Here is a 19,932-nt window from a genome sequence, read left to right as displayed (position 1 = left end):
CCCCCCCCCCGCTTGACAACTCACTGACAGTGCTGGATTTATGCACCAATTTACCAGCTCGCGCATGCAATGCGCAGCTACTTATCCCCCAATCATCGGTGAACGAAACTGTGGCAGCTACAACCAGTGTACGACCAGTACGCGGTTATTACAGCTGATAATAATGATAATGATGATGATACGCAACACGGCCTAACCGACGTAGCTTCTGGTGCTAGACACAACGGAAAACTCCGTTGCACGATCAAAAACTCACTTCATAGTTGTCCTGTTAGGGACTCGCTGACAAAACGTTCCACAAGCTGTGGTTCCGAAACAATTATTGTCGAACGTCTGAAGACGTTTCAGTTTCGCTGCTCTAACAGCCCAAGCCCCACCGTCGTATTAGCTCACACGGCGGTATGCTTGCTGAAATCTTAAAGGTCTTAATCGCGTTTATCAAACTGCGTCAACTCTGGCGTAAAAATGTATGACACTGGCTGTTACGGGCTGCGTGTATCAGGCTATGATAAGGACTGTGTAGTTTTGTGGTTGCGAGACAAAGCCCCTTTATACAAATGACATGGGGCGTCTTCAGTTTGATGACCACCGATATCTCCAAAGCGCTGTTGTCATCCAATGGCGTCAGCTAATTCATGTCGAGAAAACGGGCATTTGGTTGTCCAACAGGTAACTCAGTCGCACTAAACACCCAGCCCCATCAAATGTGGTGCCCCAGCAATGTGCTTACACGTCGAAAACTCGTCTACCGAGGTAAGTGTTGTTCCCTGTGTGTCCTTCACAATGGCGCAATCTGCCAGGTGGACAACAGATGACTTGTCGGAACGGTGCAAAGAAGAATACGATAAGTTAGCTATTGTCGTTCTTGGTGCGGTTCACCATAAGATATCCGTGCTTGGCCGTAGACATTGTGAGACATGCCGACTAATCAATTTCAGTGACTTTTGCACTGTCAGTTTACTTCCAGATTGTTAGATTAACTGTTTGGAGATGCAGACAACTCAGAGTTCTCTCGGTAAGCTCGCGCCTGATACAGCCCAAGACCGCTTACGCTCTTTTAACAATAAATAAACGAATATACATATAAGTATAGCAAGTAAAAATAAATAAATTATATTGTATAATATAGACCTTGGGGCTGTTTCACAATCAACATGCGTGTCAATGCCAATAGTGCCGTCTCCGACGATGGTGACACTAATCAGGAGCACAGAACATAAAATAACTTCCGAGGATTGATAAAAGATAGTTTTGCAGATCTGGCATAATAAATACAAAATTCTAGGTCACTGAGAGGAATTAGTTTGTTTAGTTGGCCGCGTTCGAGATAGTTCAGTGGTCAAGACGCGAACTTACTGATCGGAAGGTTCGCAGTTCGAACCCAACCGCGATATCTCGACCGATTCTGTTTAAGCGACCCTGCATTATCCCGTATTTACTTTTGGTGGACTGGCGGCTACACTCCAAACGCGCGCTAAAGTCGAATGGTTTATTTATACTTTACGAGATGGACGTGAGCCGGAGTCTGCTAGTCTGGACCCCTATAATTTGATGGCGTACAAGTATGTCCTTCTACTATGAGTCGTCATCAGACAGCTGGGCTAGACAAGGCTCCTGCAGCGTTGTTCAAAGACGGAAAAGCTTATTTAAACGCATTTTAGAATACAAATGTGTCATAGAGAGTGGAGAGTCAACTGGTAACTATTTCCGTCTTCACAAAAGTAACCGGAATAGCTGTTCCAACCATTAAGTTATAAGTCTCACGGCCGTCGTGCCATGGCTGCTAGCTTTACTTTACAGCGACACCATCACTGGCACGTGAAACACAAGCCAGGGGAACAAAACAGGATTTCAACCTAAAAGAGGGCCAGCGATCATATTCTTACATTGAGTCAAGTGCTTGGGTACCGTCCCGTACGTCACCGGAGAACAGTCACAATTTTCATTGACTCCAAAGAAGATATTCACGCTGTGGTTATATTGACCGTCCTAAGCGTTCTTGACCATAACGAGATGCTCGTTAATTGCGAAAATGTTCTTTGTGTTATTTATATTTGCCGTTCGAGTTTGTAGTTGATGTTACCGTGGGGTACATAGCCCAATGAACCAGGGATACAGGTGTCAGAATTAGGTCTGGAAAGAGACTCGATAGACCTGAATAATGTGGACAACAGTTTCCTTGTCCAAGGATCGTTTTTCGGTAATCACTACTCCAAACGGAAAATCATAGTCCGTCTAATCTTTTGTCATGCGTTGTGAACCTTTAAATTACTAAGGCTTGCTAGATGGCCTCCTAGTCTCTTGTGCTTCTCTAAAACGTCTGCCTGCAAACAACGCCTGATCGTGGTTTCTGGTTGTGACCAAGTGTGATCTTCATTTACCATACTGAATAAGTTATAAGTCAGCAGATGTCAATGCTCCCTATGGTTTGCATACGTTTGTAACCATCTTGCTGCTGAGTTGCTACTGTTGAGTATTCTTCCAGGGAACTCAGTAGCTTTGGTGAGGGTCAGCACGAGGTCAGTGTGCCCAGACATTTGCCTCACCATATTTTCATTGATTAAGGTCAGAATCATTCTCGACCTAAGTGCAGTGATAGAAATTCCGGATTTTACAGCACCACAATGACTGCTGTGGTTATCCTTCGTTTTAGATAGTTGCCTAAAATTTCCTAGAAGCAAATACTGATAAGCAGCAGGTATAAGAACAACCTCTCTCCGTGTCAAACACGGTACCGAATCGGCCTATCGTCCTCTTACTCCGTCAACATTAAGATATTTGAGGTCGATACTAGTGTCAGATTCAACGACCCTGGGTTTCGGATTCATTGTCCATTTCATTAGTCGCTGATGTGCTGTCGGATTGAAAGACTGTTTCTAAAACTGACGCCCATCGATTAACATCACGGGCCTCCGTTTCGACGATAAGCATTCAAACCCCCGAGTAAGCGCTATCAAATCAGATGTCGGCTTCTGCCTAGAAACGTCGAACGCATGTTTTACTGACAAGTACTTGAAAGATACTTTTCAAGTTTCAGTGAATGTGATGATATTTAGGTGACTCTTTAGTCGCTAACCTCTGCACTAAATGGGTTTTCAGGTTTTCAGTATATAGGCACCAGTCATGACGATTACTTACGTTCAGCCTGGTCAAATTAGGGGTGCGTACAAAAATACTGAAGTTCCTGGCGTGGTGATATATACACACCGACAAACGGGAGAATCTGCATCATTGGTTCACGTAACATCTTTCATCAAACTGACTGGCCTTCCACGTGACTGTCGTAATGGTCCAAAACTGACGTTTTGACGTGGCCCTTAGAGGATAGTCACAACATGCGAGCTGAAATTGCTGAAGAAGTCGAAGTAGACTAGCTTGTTGCTTTTAGTTGAGAACACTTTTTGTAGAACGGGAAAGAAAATGTTAAAACCGGGTGGTATTTTAAGGGCATTAAATGAAACTAATGTCAGTAACCAATACATTACGTTATATAAAAGTTGTCTCACGATGGATGATCAGTTCGGTACTGTCTCACGGATATGTCGTCTTTAGCACATAACTGTCCTGCTTCTTTGCATTCAATCGCTCTGTCTTAGCAAGCTGTTTATAGCTTTTATAATGAGTTGTTTGTTATTTGATTGTGAGTTTTTTTTTATTTCATGCAAGTTTCTTCTCGTCTCATTAACTAATATCCCTACTCATGTATCTTTACTATTCTTCGTACATCTCTTCACTTAGTTGTGTATCTGTGTATGTGTTTTATTCCTCGCAAGAGATAAGATTTAGTTTCTCGTGAACAATCGAAAATGTCTACTGTACATAGGATTATGATATTTATTACTGTTCAGGGTAGTCAGCAAAATAACTTTTTCTTTCAGTGTATTTTGTGGAACATTCAATCTCAGGATGAGGCCATTGAGATAAAAGACTAACTGTGCCCAGGGGGGCAAACAGGAATGCCTTATCGAGACGACGTATAATATTCTAGTACAATTCTATCACACTCAAGGAGGCTTCAGTGTTTTGTTCTCAACTTCTCAGTGTATTAGATTTTCACAACTTGGTGAGTAGTCAGGTGAGAAAGTTTAGCGTATTGATTAGCAACACAGGAAGTCTAAAACGCATAAATAGACAACTTGGAAGCTAATTTTAGGTTGTTGGGTTTGATTCTTTGTCGTTAGTGCGTAGTTCCATGGCACAAACCACTGAGCTACCCAGGCCTATGGTTTCTCGGCTTATGTCTGTGAATGTGAATTGCATGGCATGAACGCGGTGGAACATTTCATTTCGAATCTTGAGTCCGCATCTAGGAATACAGAACACAAACGAAGGGGTAGGGCCCTTGGACGGGATTCAAACACGCGACTTATCGGTTATCTGGGAAGTGCTCTACCAAGTGAGTTATACCAGACACTGTCCAACACCGTCTATGTGCGTTTGAGCTCACATTGACTGGACGTGGGACAGCGTCCGCAAGAGGTTCGAATCTAGTTCTAGGTCTGCCTTTTCGTTTGCCTTGTGTGTGCATAGGTCTACATTAAAAAATTTCCAAGTCACTGTCACTTCGAATATGTTGAAACAGGCACTCACTGTGCCGGAATACCAAGTGGCATCCTTTGCGGTGGAGTGCACTTGATTTGAAGTTATCTTCAGGGTGTAATGGATTCCGTGTTTTCATGAGTAAATTTGACTGTCAACCGCAAATTTAGAAAACATCCAGGGGACTACTGTGTTGGGCACGCCAGTCACTTAGTCGCAGTTTGTTAGCCGCATTTGCAAACTTGTCAGATTTTTCCTCTGGCTTAAAACGTGGTGGGAGAAATTCGTGACCTAGCTAAGGTAACCACAAACTTCCTCTGTCTTGTGGATGGGACAAGCCTTACAAGATGGAAGCTAATGTGCCTCTTTCCTGGCTTGCTTGGGCACGCTGCAGAACAAGACGTCAACCTCATATCAGCTTAATGAACGATGATGATCTCCGAATTACTTCTAGTGCGTTGACTAGTTTTGGGCGCAGCTGGAGGGGCGGTGTCAGATAGATAATCACAGAAGTCAATCGTCCTTGAATGAATAAAGGACAGTGAATCGTTGATCGTTTACGTTTGTTGGCACACCAGTGAATACGATATTGTAGCGGGTCTGATCTTTACTCATCACTTTAGCGTTCAGTGATTTTGTCACTTTTACATTGATGAATTGAGCCAAGTTTTCTCTCTCATACACGTCTGACTTAAAGGCTAGTGTTAGGCATGGGTGAACATGCGGCCTTGAAATAACTACGAACGTGATGACAATGAATAGGCCATCAACATTCAGGCCCGAATTCGGCATTTGAAAACGACAATTTCGGACACTAATCGGGGACCGTACTCTGTTGAATTCTATTAAAATCTGAAAGAGACGTTCCTGTTCCGACAATGGTACCACATTTTTCGCACGGCAAACAAATCGAAGCATGTATAGACAAGTACTGCAATGTAGTTTGTCAGGCCGAAAAAGGAAGCTGTCAAGCAATCTACGCACCGAGACTTCATGTTTGCCGAAAAAATTCTCATTTTATCCGAGACAGTGTTGACAGTATCTTTTAATGCTTATGGAATCCATGACCATTTAGCATCTACTTTTGTCTCAAGTTGTAATATAAGGTGAATGAAGAAGCCGTATTCTGGGCTGGTTAAATTTGAAGGAAACGGGAAATTCTCCAGCTCAGCAGACTCTACTGATTAGTTTAGATCTCGCTTTTTTGTTTTAGGCTAAAATCTACCTGAATGGGTGAACCTAGACAAGCGAATTTGAGCAACAACGCGCTCTTATTTCAAGATCGTTAAACAATTCCAAAACATGTCACAGGACTAAACCTACTGTAAAATTCTGAGGTGGCTCAGTGGTTAGGCTTCGCAACCACTAACCGGAACGTCCGTAGTTCGAACCCAACTTCTGCCTCTCGACTGCTCCTGTTCAGACTTGATCAAACTGACAGTATTTTAGCCCTCATGCCTCCTTTTGGGTAGAATGGCAGCTAGGCACCGAAGGAATGCTACAGCTGATTCATTATTATTAATTTATTATAGGCTAAGAAAAACGCGGACGTTTCAACGGTCGACATAGTCAGTTGATCTGTAGAACTATCAAATTAAGGGTTTGAGAAGACTTGAGCTGTCATCTTCTGTGTCTCGGAAACATGGGAAAGCACATTTCAGTCTTTGTCGCCCATTTTGAAATTGTGTGGGCCAAAAGTACAAGACATGTGTTCACATTAAGTTCTTTGTTCCAGGGCGTACTCACAAACTTTCTTTTGTCGGCAGTCAACTTCTCTTCTCAGTCCATGCACATGCAACCTCAAACATTCACGCCAAAATATCACATTACAGATCAATAAACTCTAAGTAAACACACCGTCAGACATAACTTCCGTCTTCTATACCATATGAATCTCCATAGAAGGACCTGTATGCTGTCACATATGGGGGACAGTATGGAAAGTCTAGGAATCAATACTCTCCTTTTATTGCCATTTTCCCTTTCAAAACCGCAGAGTAGTGTCACCTGTAGCATGTTCCTTCGAACTTTCTACAGCATACAGACTCAACCATTGTATACTCCTAATGCTGGCGTTCAATGTTTTGACGTTCGACCCTTATTATCTGCTAGTGATCCATACTTTACCCCAGCCTGAATCCGTCAGTTTTGCAGATTTCAGCCATTGATAATCTCTGTGACCCGATATCCCATTCTACATCCAATTTTCGTCCAGCAAGATTTTTCTGTAATTTTAAACTAGTACTTCAAAAGATGGAATGGGAAGGAAAACGCAGTTAAACCTTGGATATTTTCCTTCGGCACGCTGATAAACACGGGATTCATCTTCACCACTCAGAAAATACTGGCTACCGCAAACTCCGACAACAGGAGGTATATGCAACTTTGGAAGAGTGGATACTCCAGAGTTGCGACTACCCTCTGTTTCAAACGCTGGAATTCGGCCTTCATGCTTCCCGTGGCAACTTATCTTCTTAAAAAGACACGATGAACGTTTTACTTAACACAGGAGGTATTAAGATCGGTTAGATTGCTTAATTCTAGAAGAAGTCCTGACTGCATGCTTATTGATCGTTTCTGCTTGTTCGATCACTTCTGACCATCTTCGATTTACTCATCAAAATAGCCTTTCACTCAAACAAATAAAACCAAGTAAGACAACGAGCACCGAGGTCTCCCAAGCTAAACTAAATAAGGTAGTTTGTATAGAATTATTGGATGAATGGAAAATCTGTCATCTTCAGTGGGTCTCGTTTATGGGGCCTATGGGAATGTTAATAATTGTCCCGCTGTAACACTCCTTTGAAGTCGAGCTGCTATGCTATCCGAAGGAATCATAAGGGTTGAGATTCCGCCAGGTTACCAAAGCCTAGACAGAAACAATCGATGTGTCGGAGTAGGGTTCGAACCATGGGCCTTCCGGTGCTCCTCAAGCATTGAGCTATCTAAAATTCTTGAGGGGCTGTATACATATGGTGTAACTCACTAACTCCGCTGCATGCATGAAGTAAGCATATACCACGGGAACTCTTCTCCACAACAAAACCAAGTGGCACAGGCGCCCGAGTTTATTTACCCTCCCTAATTACCAGAAGACGTTCGAGCTCTTCTGATCATTCGTTACCAGCTCCGAGAGTATCATCGTCCATTCAGTGAGTTGTACAGTTGTTGCATTACTGTCTTTGTCACTTGAGACCCTCCGTTACGGCTACAGTTGGATTGATTACTTTGATAATAAGTTGTCATAAATAGATATTCGCTTGCATTATTACGAAATCCTTGTTCTTCTTTTCTTTGTATACTCACACAGGGAGAACACTATCGTCCTCCGAACAAAATTGGTGGTTCGTGTCAAGGCAATTATCGGTGAGTTTTGTGGTAAAACTACATGTACTAGGCCCATCGGCCGGTGCAACTCAATATGCTAGACCTCCACATAAATTGTTCTGTTCAGTTATGACTGTCTACTCTGTCAGCTACAAGCAAAGTTGTGTGTTGCTATGGTTGTTTTGTTCGGTTCTATTTTTTCTCCAAGTATCTGATCGCAAACCGTGTCAGAGTTCAGTTTGAAATGTTCATTAGCGAAAAATCCTGATGATGATGACCAAACTCTCCAGACCAATTGTGGGATAATGTCATTTTGGCGGGAAATCGGTCTCAGTCAGTTTCTAAACAGATGTGGTCTTCTTGAGGGAAACCGTCAACTGATGGGGATAATTCATTGTTTAAGGACTTCGTGCTGACGAGCACTGGTTCGAAGCTGGGCGTCTGAAAACATATTGACGACAGCGGACGGCTTGCGTGAGGCCGAATATGGTGCTGCGCACAAGACCGTGGCGCCAATGTCGAGGGGAGAAGATAAGTGACCTGCTGGAATCCGTCAAACTTACTAAACTCAAGGGTGGGAATAGCGGTATTGGCCACAACTTGGTTACAGCCGTGACAGTGGCATCATCCGATGGTTCCTTTGGGTTCCAGCCTACCACCCACTTCCTTGTTATGGTGCAGTTTCCGAGATCCGGCCGGTATTTTGTTGACATCAGAGTTGCCCATATTTTCGTCCTTAGGGTGACATGTCAGGTAGGCACTGTTAAAAATGGAACAAAGACCTCAGTGTCAGTTGTGTCTCGCAGGTAGGCAGATATATGTAGGCTGGTGAGTCACGGGAACAAGCCTACTAGGGCTTGTGCGTCCAAAAATAGTGCAGCTTTGTTTGGTCATTTTGAGAACGTGCCTTCACCGAATAGATAGCATCTTGGCGCCGCTGAGACCAGTCGTCTTGTGCCCTTGGTTAGGTGCCCAGTACTGCATCGCTCAATAGTCTGAAAGGAAGTTACATTTTTGATGCTTATTTGATGGCCATTGGTAGAATGGGATTTCTCGCGCACCTGAGTCTATGCTGTCCTATTAATTTAACTGGCACCAGATTACGTAATTTGAGGACGGCTCTAATCGTGTTACTAGTTTCCTGAATTTAATTTTAGAACGAGCTTTTTTAATCTTTTTCTTTAAATTTCATAACCTCGGTCTGCTGTGTTCTAAGAAACCGTTTGTCACCAGTAGTGGAAAACCTGACTTCTCTAATTCCGGAAATACTGCACACCCTAATATACCAAGTTTTCCATCCTCTGAGTTGTTACAGTCATTGAATTCTGACCGATCGACCAGCTTGAAAAAGCGTTTTGCTAATACTAACCTTTCAAGAAGTTCATCATGCTGCCAACCCGTAATGGAAATAAGACGGTTTTATACGACAAAAGGTTTAACACTGCTGACGTCTCACAACGTGACTGATCCATAGTGCTTTATCGCTTAGCGGATGATTTAATGTCTGTTTGTTTATAAAATCAGGTTATGGTAGCAACTCTACTAAACCATTCATATACTATGCTGTATTCATCCGGACTTTTTTATTCTTTGGTGCAGAGTATGTCCTATTCATTGAAAGTGAGCATGGGTGGACACAGTGTAGATGGATTGACGGTTCTTCCTAAACCTAGCAAGCAGCATTTGTACTCTAGGCTACTGCATTCGAATTGTAACAAATACCATTATGAATTCCAATAGTCCGCTCATTAGATTTGCATGGTTCATCCACAGTGATAATCGATTAATTCCTGGAGTCTTTTGAACACATTTTAGGACCATAAGTCGTACTACTTCATAGCACAGGAGAGAACAATTGAGCAGCAGGAGTGTTAGACATACAATGCGAGTGTCAGTTTCTATCCAGATTGCCTGAGTGAGCGTCTAGAGGTAAAGGCACCTCGGAATGACTGTGGTAAGCCAGCACTAAGTCCCTTCCCCGTCCACCTTTACTCTTTTCTTTACAATAGGGCTTTGAAATAAATCATGGATGCACGACAGTGAAGCATCGGTGTTGAACACTGATGTTATGCTGTCGATGATGATGATGATGATGCATCTTTGTAGGTCCGAAGCAACCGCGGATTAGTTTATAGATTACATGTTCATCGTCTCCCTTGTCGAGTTGAAATGATTCATCTTATAAAGCAACAGCCATAGTTTGACAACTTTTGAGTCGGGAAACCGACTTACCTCTTGCAGATTGGACTACGAAATTCACAGAATCTTTGAGCTTTTAGGTTGAAGTGGTTTCTGTTATTTTGCGACAAATAGTTTAACGGGTCCTGTTGCTGTGATTGTATATTATGCTACGTAATGTTAACGCAGCACACTCTCAAAAGACCTTACTTAACGTTGTGGGACAGCGTGAGCCTTTTGTGATGGAATGTTCTTGGGGCATAATTTCATAGACAAAACGCACCGCTCTGTTCAACCTATGTGTGAGAATTGACATCCAGTGAGCTTGTGACAACATGGGTTCTGATCCCTGATAAGGGAACACGCGAGAAAAGTTTAGATCGTTGACTTTAAAAAGGGTATTAGGCGAGGACGAGCTCGATTATTACACCGACACCAAAATGGTCCATCATAGTGTGTATTTTAGTTGTTAGGATTTTGTGTTTATGGTTGTATGTGGAATACATACTCGCGATAAGTCGTATGACGAAGAGTGAGATCAGTAACTATCAAACGATTGTGAATTTGTTGTTCAAGCTAAACTCCGTTCTTGAACTAACATGTTTTTTCATCAAGACGGATAAACGTTGGGATAGAACAACATATAGCCACGTTGAACTATACAGCCAACTCGTTTGGTTATTTCCATACCATTTGACATAGTTGTCTTGCCTCGCACTCACTCAAACTTACCACTTTTTCTACAGTCTCAATCCAAATTCCACCTGCTCGGCTCACTAGTTTATCGATCTGATTGGTTAGTCTATGCACCACTCATGTGTGCCGTCACTCATCGCCTAGCTAAAGGTCAGTATCACGTGAAAGTAGCTGGAACTTTATAAGTGTACAGGCGCCGAAATTCCTTGTGTGAATCCTGCGACACCTATTAGTTTCGAAGTCTGAGAGTGTCATTATTCTCCGGAGGTTCAAGAACAACTAAAAAATGTTCACCCTTCAAAGTAAACTGCGCGTTCTTTCAAAGAGCTGGATCCTGTGAGATGTAGGCTTAGTTGATTAAGCGACACGAAAAAGCAAGCCAACTACAGGCCGTACGGGTGGAAATGTCTCTAAGATAGGCGAACATGTTATTTCTGCAGGAAGACTGACTCGTTGCTTAACGCTACATTTCACTATCGAATTTGGTAGATTCTTGGGCTGAAAAATCTAAATGCACATGCTAGAAGCGACAAGTACACCAGGGGGTAGCGAATCTAACCAAAGGCCTCTGGCTTACCAAACGAATTCTGTATCACTTGAGTCACTGAGGGCTCTTGCTCTCCGGTCATCAGACAGTCAATGCTACTTGTCCATTTCAAGGCGTGCATCTCCGCTCAGACTGTGTCCATGTACTTTCCATTTGAAGGGGCTTAATTTCTTTTTTGCAGCCGGTTATATGTCACAGCCCTATAAATATAAATATGTCAGGAGGATCACAATATCCACTACGTAGCGTATCGTTCAAGGGCACGAAATGTGTGAGGGTCATGTTGGTTATTTCGGGTAGAGTTCATTAATTTGTATTGTTTTAGCGTCAGATTGTAGCGAATCTAGCACAAAGTAATCCAACACTTACTATAGGAAGTTTTGAAGAAAATATATCTAGCTTTATTGCAGTGAACTTCGTTCTTTTCGTGGAAATCACACTAAATTGAACAGCATGTAGCTGAGATCTATGTTACTGCTTGCTCAGTTACATTCCGAGTTGCATGACACATGGCTGATAGACATAGTTCCATCTCACAATGTAGCAAGTATGCTGCCTGGTTTATCGTATCCATGGCTGAGATTGTGTAAGATTGGTATCACCTAGTTCCTTTCAACCATTCTTAAGGTGAAGGTCATCTGGAAACGGCGGAAGGCGCGAATAACCGCCCCAACAAACTTGACTCAAAGAGTGGTCATCTTTTGCCTCACTGCTCTACAAATTTTTCCGACAGAGGAAGTTGTCAGACTGCTCGGTGAACCTTTTGTAAATTTAGGTTTCCAGTGTATAGTGGTCACCTGAATGTCGATGATGATGATGTGCCGAAACCGTACAATTTGCGGCAAGGAAATAGTAGACTAGAATACGGTTCGTTCACAAGAACCTGCTGACAGCCACCACAATGGAAGCGGTGCTGTGTGACTTCTTACCGCTTTTTATTGGGCAGTTGGGCTTCCTGGAGATCTCGTAGCCCGTGTTTCGGAATCTCCCAGTGTTCATAAATTGCAACAGTTTTGTGAATATCCCACCGAAACTACAAATCACCTAACTTTATAGTCTGCATAGGTATCTTATCTAGGCTCGGCTTATTGCCATTGGTTTACAGACCCAAGTTTCTCACATGGATTACCGGGGTTTATTTCCACCTAAGTGCAGTTAGCGGACTGATTGGTATGAAGAGGTATGCATTTATTTGAGACAGCTGCATATACCCTATAGGGCAACAGACGTTTGAAGGCTCCTATTCTCCATATTTTCACTTCAGAGAAGTTACTCAACTCCACTGGACGTGAATTGCGAAGAGCACTTTTTTCATTGAAGCAAATTTTCCAGGTAAAGTTGCTGCATTTTTGTTCATCTTATGGTTAAAATGCGTTGTGACCCTCCTTGTTAATTGTGAAAAACCTTCCTGATTTCGCTACGCCAGTATTCATCAGATCCAAACTATTCTGTTTCATTACAGGATGACAAAGATCTTGTTCCAGAATTCGTATCCAACTCTGGACTTGATTGCCTTATCAGTGTTGGTTCGAGGTCAGATCAAAATCTTCAAAACTACATTCTACGAGGTGAGCTTTTTCTTAACAACCTGTTTACAAGTTTGAGAACAATGACTAGCCCTACGTCCATGCTAGTTATCATCAAATAACTAAGTTGCGCCTAGCTTTTTGTTGTACCTACTCGCTAAATATTTCCTTGCAAGCGACCGAAGCGAATTTGTTTTGCACAGAAGTTGCGTTCATTACCAGACGGTAACTGATCAATGGAGTAAAAAAACGCCGGAATCAGCTGCTGTTGTTCACATTTATCAACGTGCGGTCGTTATGGTCACGGGATTCAAGAAGAATGCCGGATTATTTGAGCTTAGGGCGTCTGACTTATTTGATTACTCTCATAAAAAGCACAAGGAACGGCTAGTATGGAGCGGACTTCAAAAGGTGCGAGACGGGTACTGTGCTCAGGTTGAGCAAAGTTACAAGTGAGAAAACAAAGTGGATGAGATCACACACCAGCGGTTTTGCTGTCTTTACATTGATCCTCCCACCACAGTTTTTGAGGTGATGTCTCACCTGAAATTGACCGACTAGGTTCCAGTCATCCAATTCGCAACGCCTCCGCTGCTGTCAGAAGTGAAGTTTTGGTTGTCGGGTTTGCATGGAATGTTTTCGTGATGGTAGTCTTGGGATTTGTCAGCCAAACTGAAATGGAGGAAGCTAATGAAAAGTGTTCGTGGAGGTCATCATGTAAGTCGTGGTTAGGTCCCGAAGAATTTTCTTTCCAACTTACTATTTCTCAGTGAACGTTTAAGCATCGGCCCCGCGGGTTTTCGGTTGCCAGTTCCTATCACTATCACTTGCTCGCCAACCAACCTGTGTAGTTGGTGAGTTTGACGATCTGTTGGCCTGTCATTTGACTACCACTCATAGTTCCTCATTAATGATGCGTTAATTGCCAAGCGACTGGCTTCGTAGTTAATGTGATTACATTGGGATTTGAAGGATCTCAGCTATATCAAGAATCACACCCACTTCGAGACTCACCAATCATTCGTTACCAAGAGCTGTGTTGTCTAGCTCCCTTACGTTGAGTTTAAATCGCCTTCCTCCAAAAATGCTCCTTTTTTAAACCGAGATCGAACTGGAACCTTACAGCTACTCGTCCGTGTCCGTAGCTAATACGATACACTAGGCACCGAATGCAGCATGCTTTTGCATTAATCCAGGTTAATTCTGAGAGCCAAGTCCAACGAATTTTAAGGCATGTTGCTGAGGTAGAGGGTTATGTATTTCGTCATCATAATTGACAACACCAGATAAAATCAATGACGCTTCACGGGCATAAAACCTTGTGAATATTTTTGAATGGTGGGAAGAAGAAAAAAGGGACGAAGAGGGAAGCACAGGCAAGACTGCCACAAAAACCCGAGGTGCCTACACCCGTAAAACTAAGTCGGACAATCTGTCGTGAATGGCACTGGCATCCGTTAGACGCCACATGCTTCAGTGTCTCTAGCGAAGCACACGGAGGGTCACGTGGAACCCAGTTTAGAAGGCCGACAGCGCCAACGGCTTCTAAACTTTTCACAGTATGCTTCACAGAGGATGTTTAAAGTAGCCAGTTACGATAAACAGTTGGCCGCCTTTATCATACCATTGTGGAGGGGCAATAAAAATGCAAACCAGAGTTAGTGGCCTCAAAGATGGTTCATGCTGCGTTCACTTGATTCCTTTCAAACAGATTATATAATTTACTGTGTAATTCCAATTTTCACGCTTTGGGCTAGTGAGACTTTCATGGAACAAATGATTGCGATATGTTCACCCTTAATCGACCAGACCTTGATTCGACTTGGACCATCCACCTGCACATTCTCGTGGTACAGGTCTGTAAAAATTTCTACGTTATTCGGTGTCGAAAAGTGAGCTTCACCGAGTGCAAAGTTTAGCATATACGTTTGTCTCCGAATCGCTGATTGTCAAGAGAATTAGTGAAAAGCGATGAAACTGTTCGTAGATGGCCATGCAGCTTCTTGCTCCGGTTCCAGTTAGCCACCATCTGGTGTTGACGAGTCAAAAGTTTGCATAAAATGCACACATAATTCTAAACTAATTTCTGAATGTTGTGTCCTCATATATTTTCGGGTAAATTTGGTTTTGGGGCGTCTTTGGGGGTTATATTACCAGAACCGCTTTCAAACTACTCAATAAAAGGCCTGCACCAATATCTTCACATAACATCATCTGGTTGCCCCATGAGAAGAGCTGCTATACGAGTGGGAATCAGATGGGCTGCTTGCACTGAGATATACCGGAAAGGAATACTTAATTATACTGTGAAATTCTCCGTCAGCTGAGCTTGAGACACTTGGAAGTCAACATTGCTCATTTTTACTGTGTGCACGTTTTAAAAGTCTATAGGGGACCGTTAACACGACCACAACCTAATTGATCGGTCGCTTAGAGAAGCATACCTGTTCAAGTACGACATCGTCGTGGTCACGTTCTTCACATATCACCAGATCACCAGGTACGGAAGGGCAGAATATTTTTATTAAGGTTATGTGAATGATTATTAGCTCTTCATTGAACCACAAATCCAGGGCCTCCTAGCAAATCATTCCAAACTTATTCATTTTGGACTGGTTAATTCTGAATACCAAACAAATACCTTGTACATTGTACTTTTTCCTCCCTTTGGTTTTTAACACTTGAATATCCTACCTTTGCCTTCTTTTTGTTCAGCCTTGGGTCAAATCATGCTCTACGTGGATGGCATGACCGGCGTTATTGAACATTTGGAAACCTTGCGGTGGCTATATTCACTCCTCTCCTCAAAAGTTCGCTATTTTCTGCTTGATATGCGTTCACTAAAATTGAATTGCTTGGAGTGTTTTTAATACTGGTTTCACTAGTCTCAGAGTCTTCTCTCGCAGTTAGAAAGGATATTACACGCTATTGGAGTTGATCTGTTCCGCATCGCTGGTTCACAACATTATCTCGGTGCACATTCTTTCTCGCTTCTTTCAGTTTCGTCTGGTGATGAAAACTGCCCTCCGATTACTGTTAGTTTTCGTGGAGTATGTGGATACTAATGCATTGGTTTTCATCCAGGCCGTCAACACCTATCATGCTACCTACCGTGAGTTATTTGTAGGCGTTTTACCTGGTTTCCCATCTGTCGTTTAGGTAACATTTTTTCCAGCCTTTTTCCTCAGTGTGCACTCACTTTGTTCGTCAATATGAGGCTCTTCGTATGCGATGACGGAAACAGTCTGGACTAAATGAGATATCGCATAAAAACAAACATGTATCCTCGAGAAATGCCTGGATCTGTTTGCTGCTTCTGAGCTCATCAGTGGGAATGGCGGTGTTAGAAAGCGTACAGCACACGTGAACAATTGTTTCAACTCCGAACCCTTGCCGATGTGGCTACCAAGTGGGGCTCGGTTGACAGAAGAATTGCGAAGAATGCTTGCTGAGTACTAATCAGCTAATCGTATATTCTGAAAAGCTATTTATCCAACAAACATTTTAAAATTGAGTGCAATGTTTTCCAATTAGAAAACTCTCACGAGGACGTTTCCTCATATCTATGAATTGATGACCCTCCGAGTTTGTAAATTATGACATCAGTTAAAGTGCGAAAAAAGTCAAATGTGTGAAGTCGTCCTAACTCTTTGGAGTGGGAAGTCATAGAATTGCGCAAGGCGAGAACAAAACTGTTCTTTAAATTACTTTGTGCACATGGCCCTTTGGTTCCAGTGAATTTTCTTATGCCTGGGAAGCAGATTACATTTTGGGATCCCTCTGGCTGTTTATTAAGGTTATTACCTCACTGGGGTGGTGCTTGCCTATGCACACACTGTACAGCTTGATCGTTTCACAAGCTATCCTGCCTTGGCTGTGCGTGAAAGTGAACGTAAGCGCAATCTCAGGTGGATCCAATATCAATTACCTGAGCAGCGTCATAGTCTCATGTTCCTTTGAGGCAAACTGTCACGTACAGCTTAATGATCAGCAATTAAAGCCAACTTGCTACTTGTAGGTGCCTGAATGAAGTCATGTGAGGGCGTCAGTTGACAGAAACAGTTGAATCTTTGTCTTGGTAACTTTGAGCTATTAATCCTAATCGAAGTCGCATGGTGAACCCGAGTTTTACCAGATTTTCAGTGTCTTCCCATCGTTTTATTACCATATGTTTTCGATAAACAGCCTCTACTGGTCGCCCGTGGTCTTATTTCATCTCCATCATGACGAATGATGCCAACGGGACCGAACTGCCTATCTATGCAATGGTTCTGTTGAACAAGACTTTGAATGCGATTCCAGACCAAGATACGTTCTACGACGTAACCGATTGCTTAGAGGAAATGGGCATGCAGCAGATTGTTCAGAGTAACCTGAGCAAGGAAAACAATGATCCAGAGCTGGTCGAGCAATTCCATATATATGAGGTAAGTTATGTCTTTTACTTTTAAGCGGCCACGGTGGCTTAGGTGCCAAGTTAGATGATTTGCAGACTTTTAGAACAAGCAGCTTGCGCTGCTTTACGCTATTATGTGCCAGTGAGATTCTTAGGGTCCACTACGTATGAAGATTGCTGTACACCTTCCACCAAGTACACCAGTGCACCCCACAACTCGGTGAAACTCGTCACCTGACCAATAAACGGTAGAGCGTACATCCAGAATAATGTTACTCATATTTAAAAGAATGTTTTTCACTGACCTATTGATACCTCAAACAAGACCAGGCATGTAATTAGGACTGCCATAACGTGGTCGTTAAGATATGTATCCAGAGTCGTGGTTATTTGGTCTCGGATAATCAAGGGGCAGGATCATAACGAAGGGGCCTTACTGTTGTATTGAGCTTGAGAAAACCAGGGCGTCGAAAGTCGTTGGGGGTCCTCTACGGTTGTCTTCGAAAAATCTCGGAAACGTTATTCCGCTATTTACACGTAGTCAAAATCCTATAGAATTTTCAACCAAAAAAAACTAACTAAAGTGTATACGTCACTTGCCCAGATAAGGGCGGTGACCACGTAGTTCTGGAGTTACGGGCGTGAACTTCAAACTAGGCTATTGAACCCCGTTTTATTCACCTTCTGAATCTCCACGAAGATCATTTTTTAGGCCTGACAATATCTGATTCCAAGGTAGACGACGTATGCAGATAGATATTTAGAACCGTCGTGAATATACTTAAATGAGGCAAAGGAAATTGTTCTTGGAGTTCTCAGATAGGCGCTTGCAAATGTCTCGCCAATGTCATACACTTTTTCACATATATCTCCGTGTATCTTGAACAATTCTGGAAGCTATCCTCAGAATGTAATGAAGGTTCCTCAAGATCTGAGTACAGCTTACATATGTTGTTCATTTAATAGTCAATGGGACATGTGAAATAGCGGCGCGTGGCAGGAAGAGGTTAGTCATGAAAGCAGTCCACTATGACCTTCATCCTGATAACGAATACCCAAGTGGGTTAAGCGGAATCGCCAGCATGTCTCTTGGACTTTCCAACGCGGCCACTAACCGCGGTTGAGTTCACGACCACAATGAATCAGCCCAAGAAATTACATCAAAGTAGAACGCCTTCATACTTTTTCATATCGTTCTGACCGCACTGCTTTCAGTGATACTTTTCTTCTGGGCTTTTCCGTTCTGTGTGCATTCTGCATGCCACCACACATCCGGTCCATTATTGAAGCCATTTTACGCACACATTAAATAAATGCCCACCGGGTCCTACCGTGCTCTGACGCAGTGTTCCTGCTATTCTCGAAGGTGGTGTTCTATCCAGCTACGTTAGAGTCATTCTTCAATGTATTTTTTAGATCTCGTGCAAACGTTCAGTCTCGTTTATTTGTATTCCAGTAGATGCACACCTCGTTTGACCTTTCCAGAATTTATAATGCTGTAGTGAAATGGCGTATTGGTTCAGTGTCAAAGACTTTTAATTCTATCGGCATGCTTTTCCTCAGACTGACTTACACACTGCTCACTTCCATATTGTTGCAGGCGATGCTTCGTTCTGAAGATGGAGAGGAATATGATCTATCGGCACTGCCTGCCGGAAGTAGAGAATGCATTCGACAATCCAAGAGAATGCCCAGGACCCAGTATCTGGAAACACCAGAAGGCATGGCGCTGCTTTCATCACTCAACCTGCTACCAACAAGCCCCGCGCTAGCAGTGGAGATGGATGGGTCATTGCGACGAAAGTCGAAACGTTATCAGTCAGTAGAAAGTTTGAATCTCAGCAAAGGATTAGGAAATCAAAAGTTCTTTCAAGGGTGAGACGTTTTTCAGCTCGAAACTTGGTTGAATTATGATAAACTTGTGTAACCATTTTATTTGTGTGGCATTCATTTGACTGCTTTGTATCCGTTATCTCTGCAGTTGGCTTTGTAGTTGAAAAACTATCCGGTATGGCGGCATATAGTGAAAACCCTCTGGTGGTTGGTCAGATAGCCATTAACCTGTTCGCCGAGTCTGACAATTACGTTGCAAACATTTCGTCCCCTGTCGAGGGGGCATGGTTAGTGCGTAGTTGACGATGTCTCCTCAATTGGGGGTAAAACGTTTGTAAGCTGATTGACAAGCTTAGCGAACTGATCCACGACCATCTGATCAACCACCAGTAAGTGCACTTAAGCTACTAATACTTCGACACATTGACGGTGAGAAGCCTCGCTAGGGAATACCTGGATGGAAAGTCTATTCCAAGTTCTGTATCATCGTACCAATGAAATCCTGTGAAGCGGGTGACACCTATGGGGTCACCGGAACCTCTTGCTCCAGCTAAGGAGTGATACAACAATCTATGTAGGCGGAGATGAATCTATAAGAGACATTGTTTCCCTATTATGAACTTTGCTCTGCTCATGTAAAGGAATGAATTCAGGACACTAGAGAGCTAGTATGATGTATATTTTCACAAGCATGTGTGTAACGAAATCGCCGCGTCAACGTCCATCACATCCCCATTGGTCACTTCAGTTTATTCAAGCTGTTATACTTATGCCTGTTTCTGTGGTGAGGTAATTGTCCTTTGTTTGTCTCAATAAGATAGCATTAACCTTAACGAACAATGATGTTACTTTTTCAAGCAATTTTCCCTTCGTTGATGGATGCGCGCCAA

General features: G+C 42.8%; 2 protein-coding genes across 2 annotated transcripts in view; one reads left to right on the top strand and one right to left on the bottom strand.

Moving 5' to 3' along the window:
- The window catches only part of T265_00976 (hypothetical protein), a gene marked incomplete at both ends in the record, with an annotated part of 95,918 nt that overhangs the window by 40,097 nt on the left and 35,889 nt on the right, over positions 1 to 19,932 (top strand). The window contains 5 exons of the mRNA XM_009164891.1: positions 12,393 to 12,467; positions 12,514 to 12,619; positions 12,750 to 12,855; positions 16,999 to 17,240; positions 18,810 to 19,084. Of these exons, the coding sequence (XP_009163155.1) occupies positions 12,393 to 12,467; positions 12,514 to 12,619; positions 12,750 to 12,855; positions 16,999 to 17,240; positions 18,810 to 19,084 (804 nt within the window). The remainder of the gene's footprint in view (positions 1 to 12,392; positions 12,468 to 12,513; positions 12,620 to 12,749; positions 12,856 to 16,998; positions 17,241 to 18,809; positions 19,085 to 19,932) is intronic.
- T265_00975 (hypothetical protein) overlaps positions 1 to 19,932 on the bottom strand; it is a gene marked incomplete at both ends in the record, with an annotated part of 70,838 nt that overhangs the window by 43,116 nt on the left and 7,790 nt on the right. The window contains one exon of the mRNA XM_009164890.1: positions 16,013 to 16,063. Within this exon, the coding sequence (XP_009163154.1) occupies positions 16,013 to 16,063 (51 nt within the window). The remainder of the gene's footprint in view (positions 1 to 16,012; positions 16,064 to 19,932) is intronic.

Source organism: Opisthorchis viverrini (genome assembly GCF_000715545.1).
Source record: "Opisthorchis viverrini unplaced genomic scaffold opera_v5_10, whole genome shotgun sequence".
NCBI lineage: Eukaryota > Metazoa > Platyhelminthes > Trematoda > Opisthorchiida > Opisthorchiidae > Opisthorchis > Opisthorchis viverrini.
The sequence above is the reverse complement of the archived record's forward strand: the minus strand, read 5'-3'. Positions and strand labels throughout refer to the sequence as shown.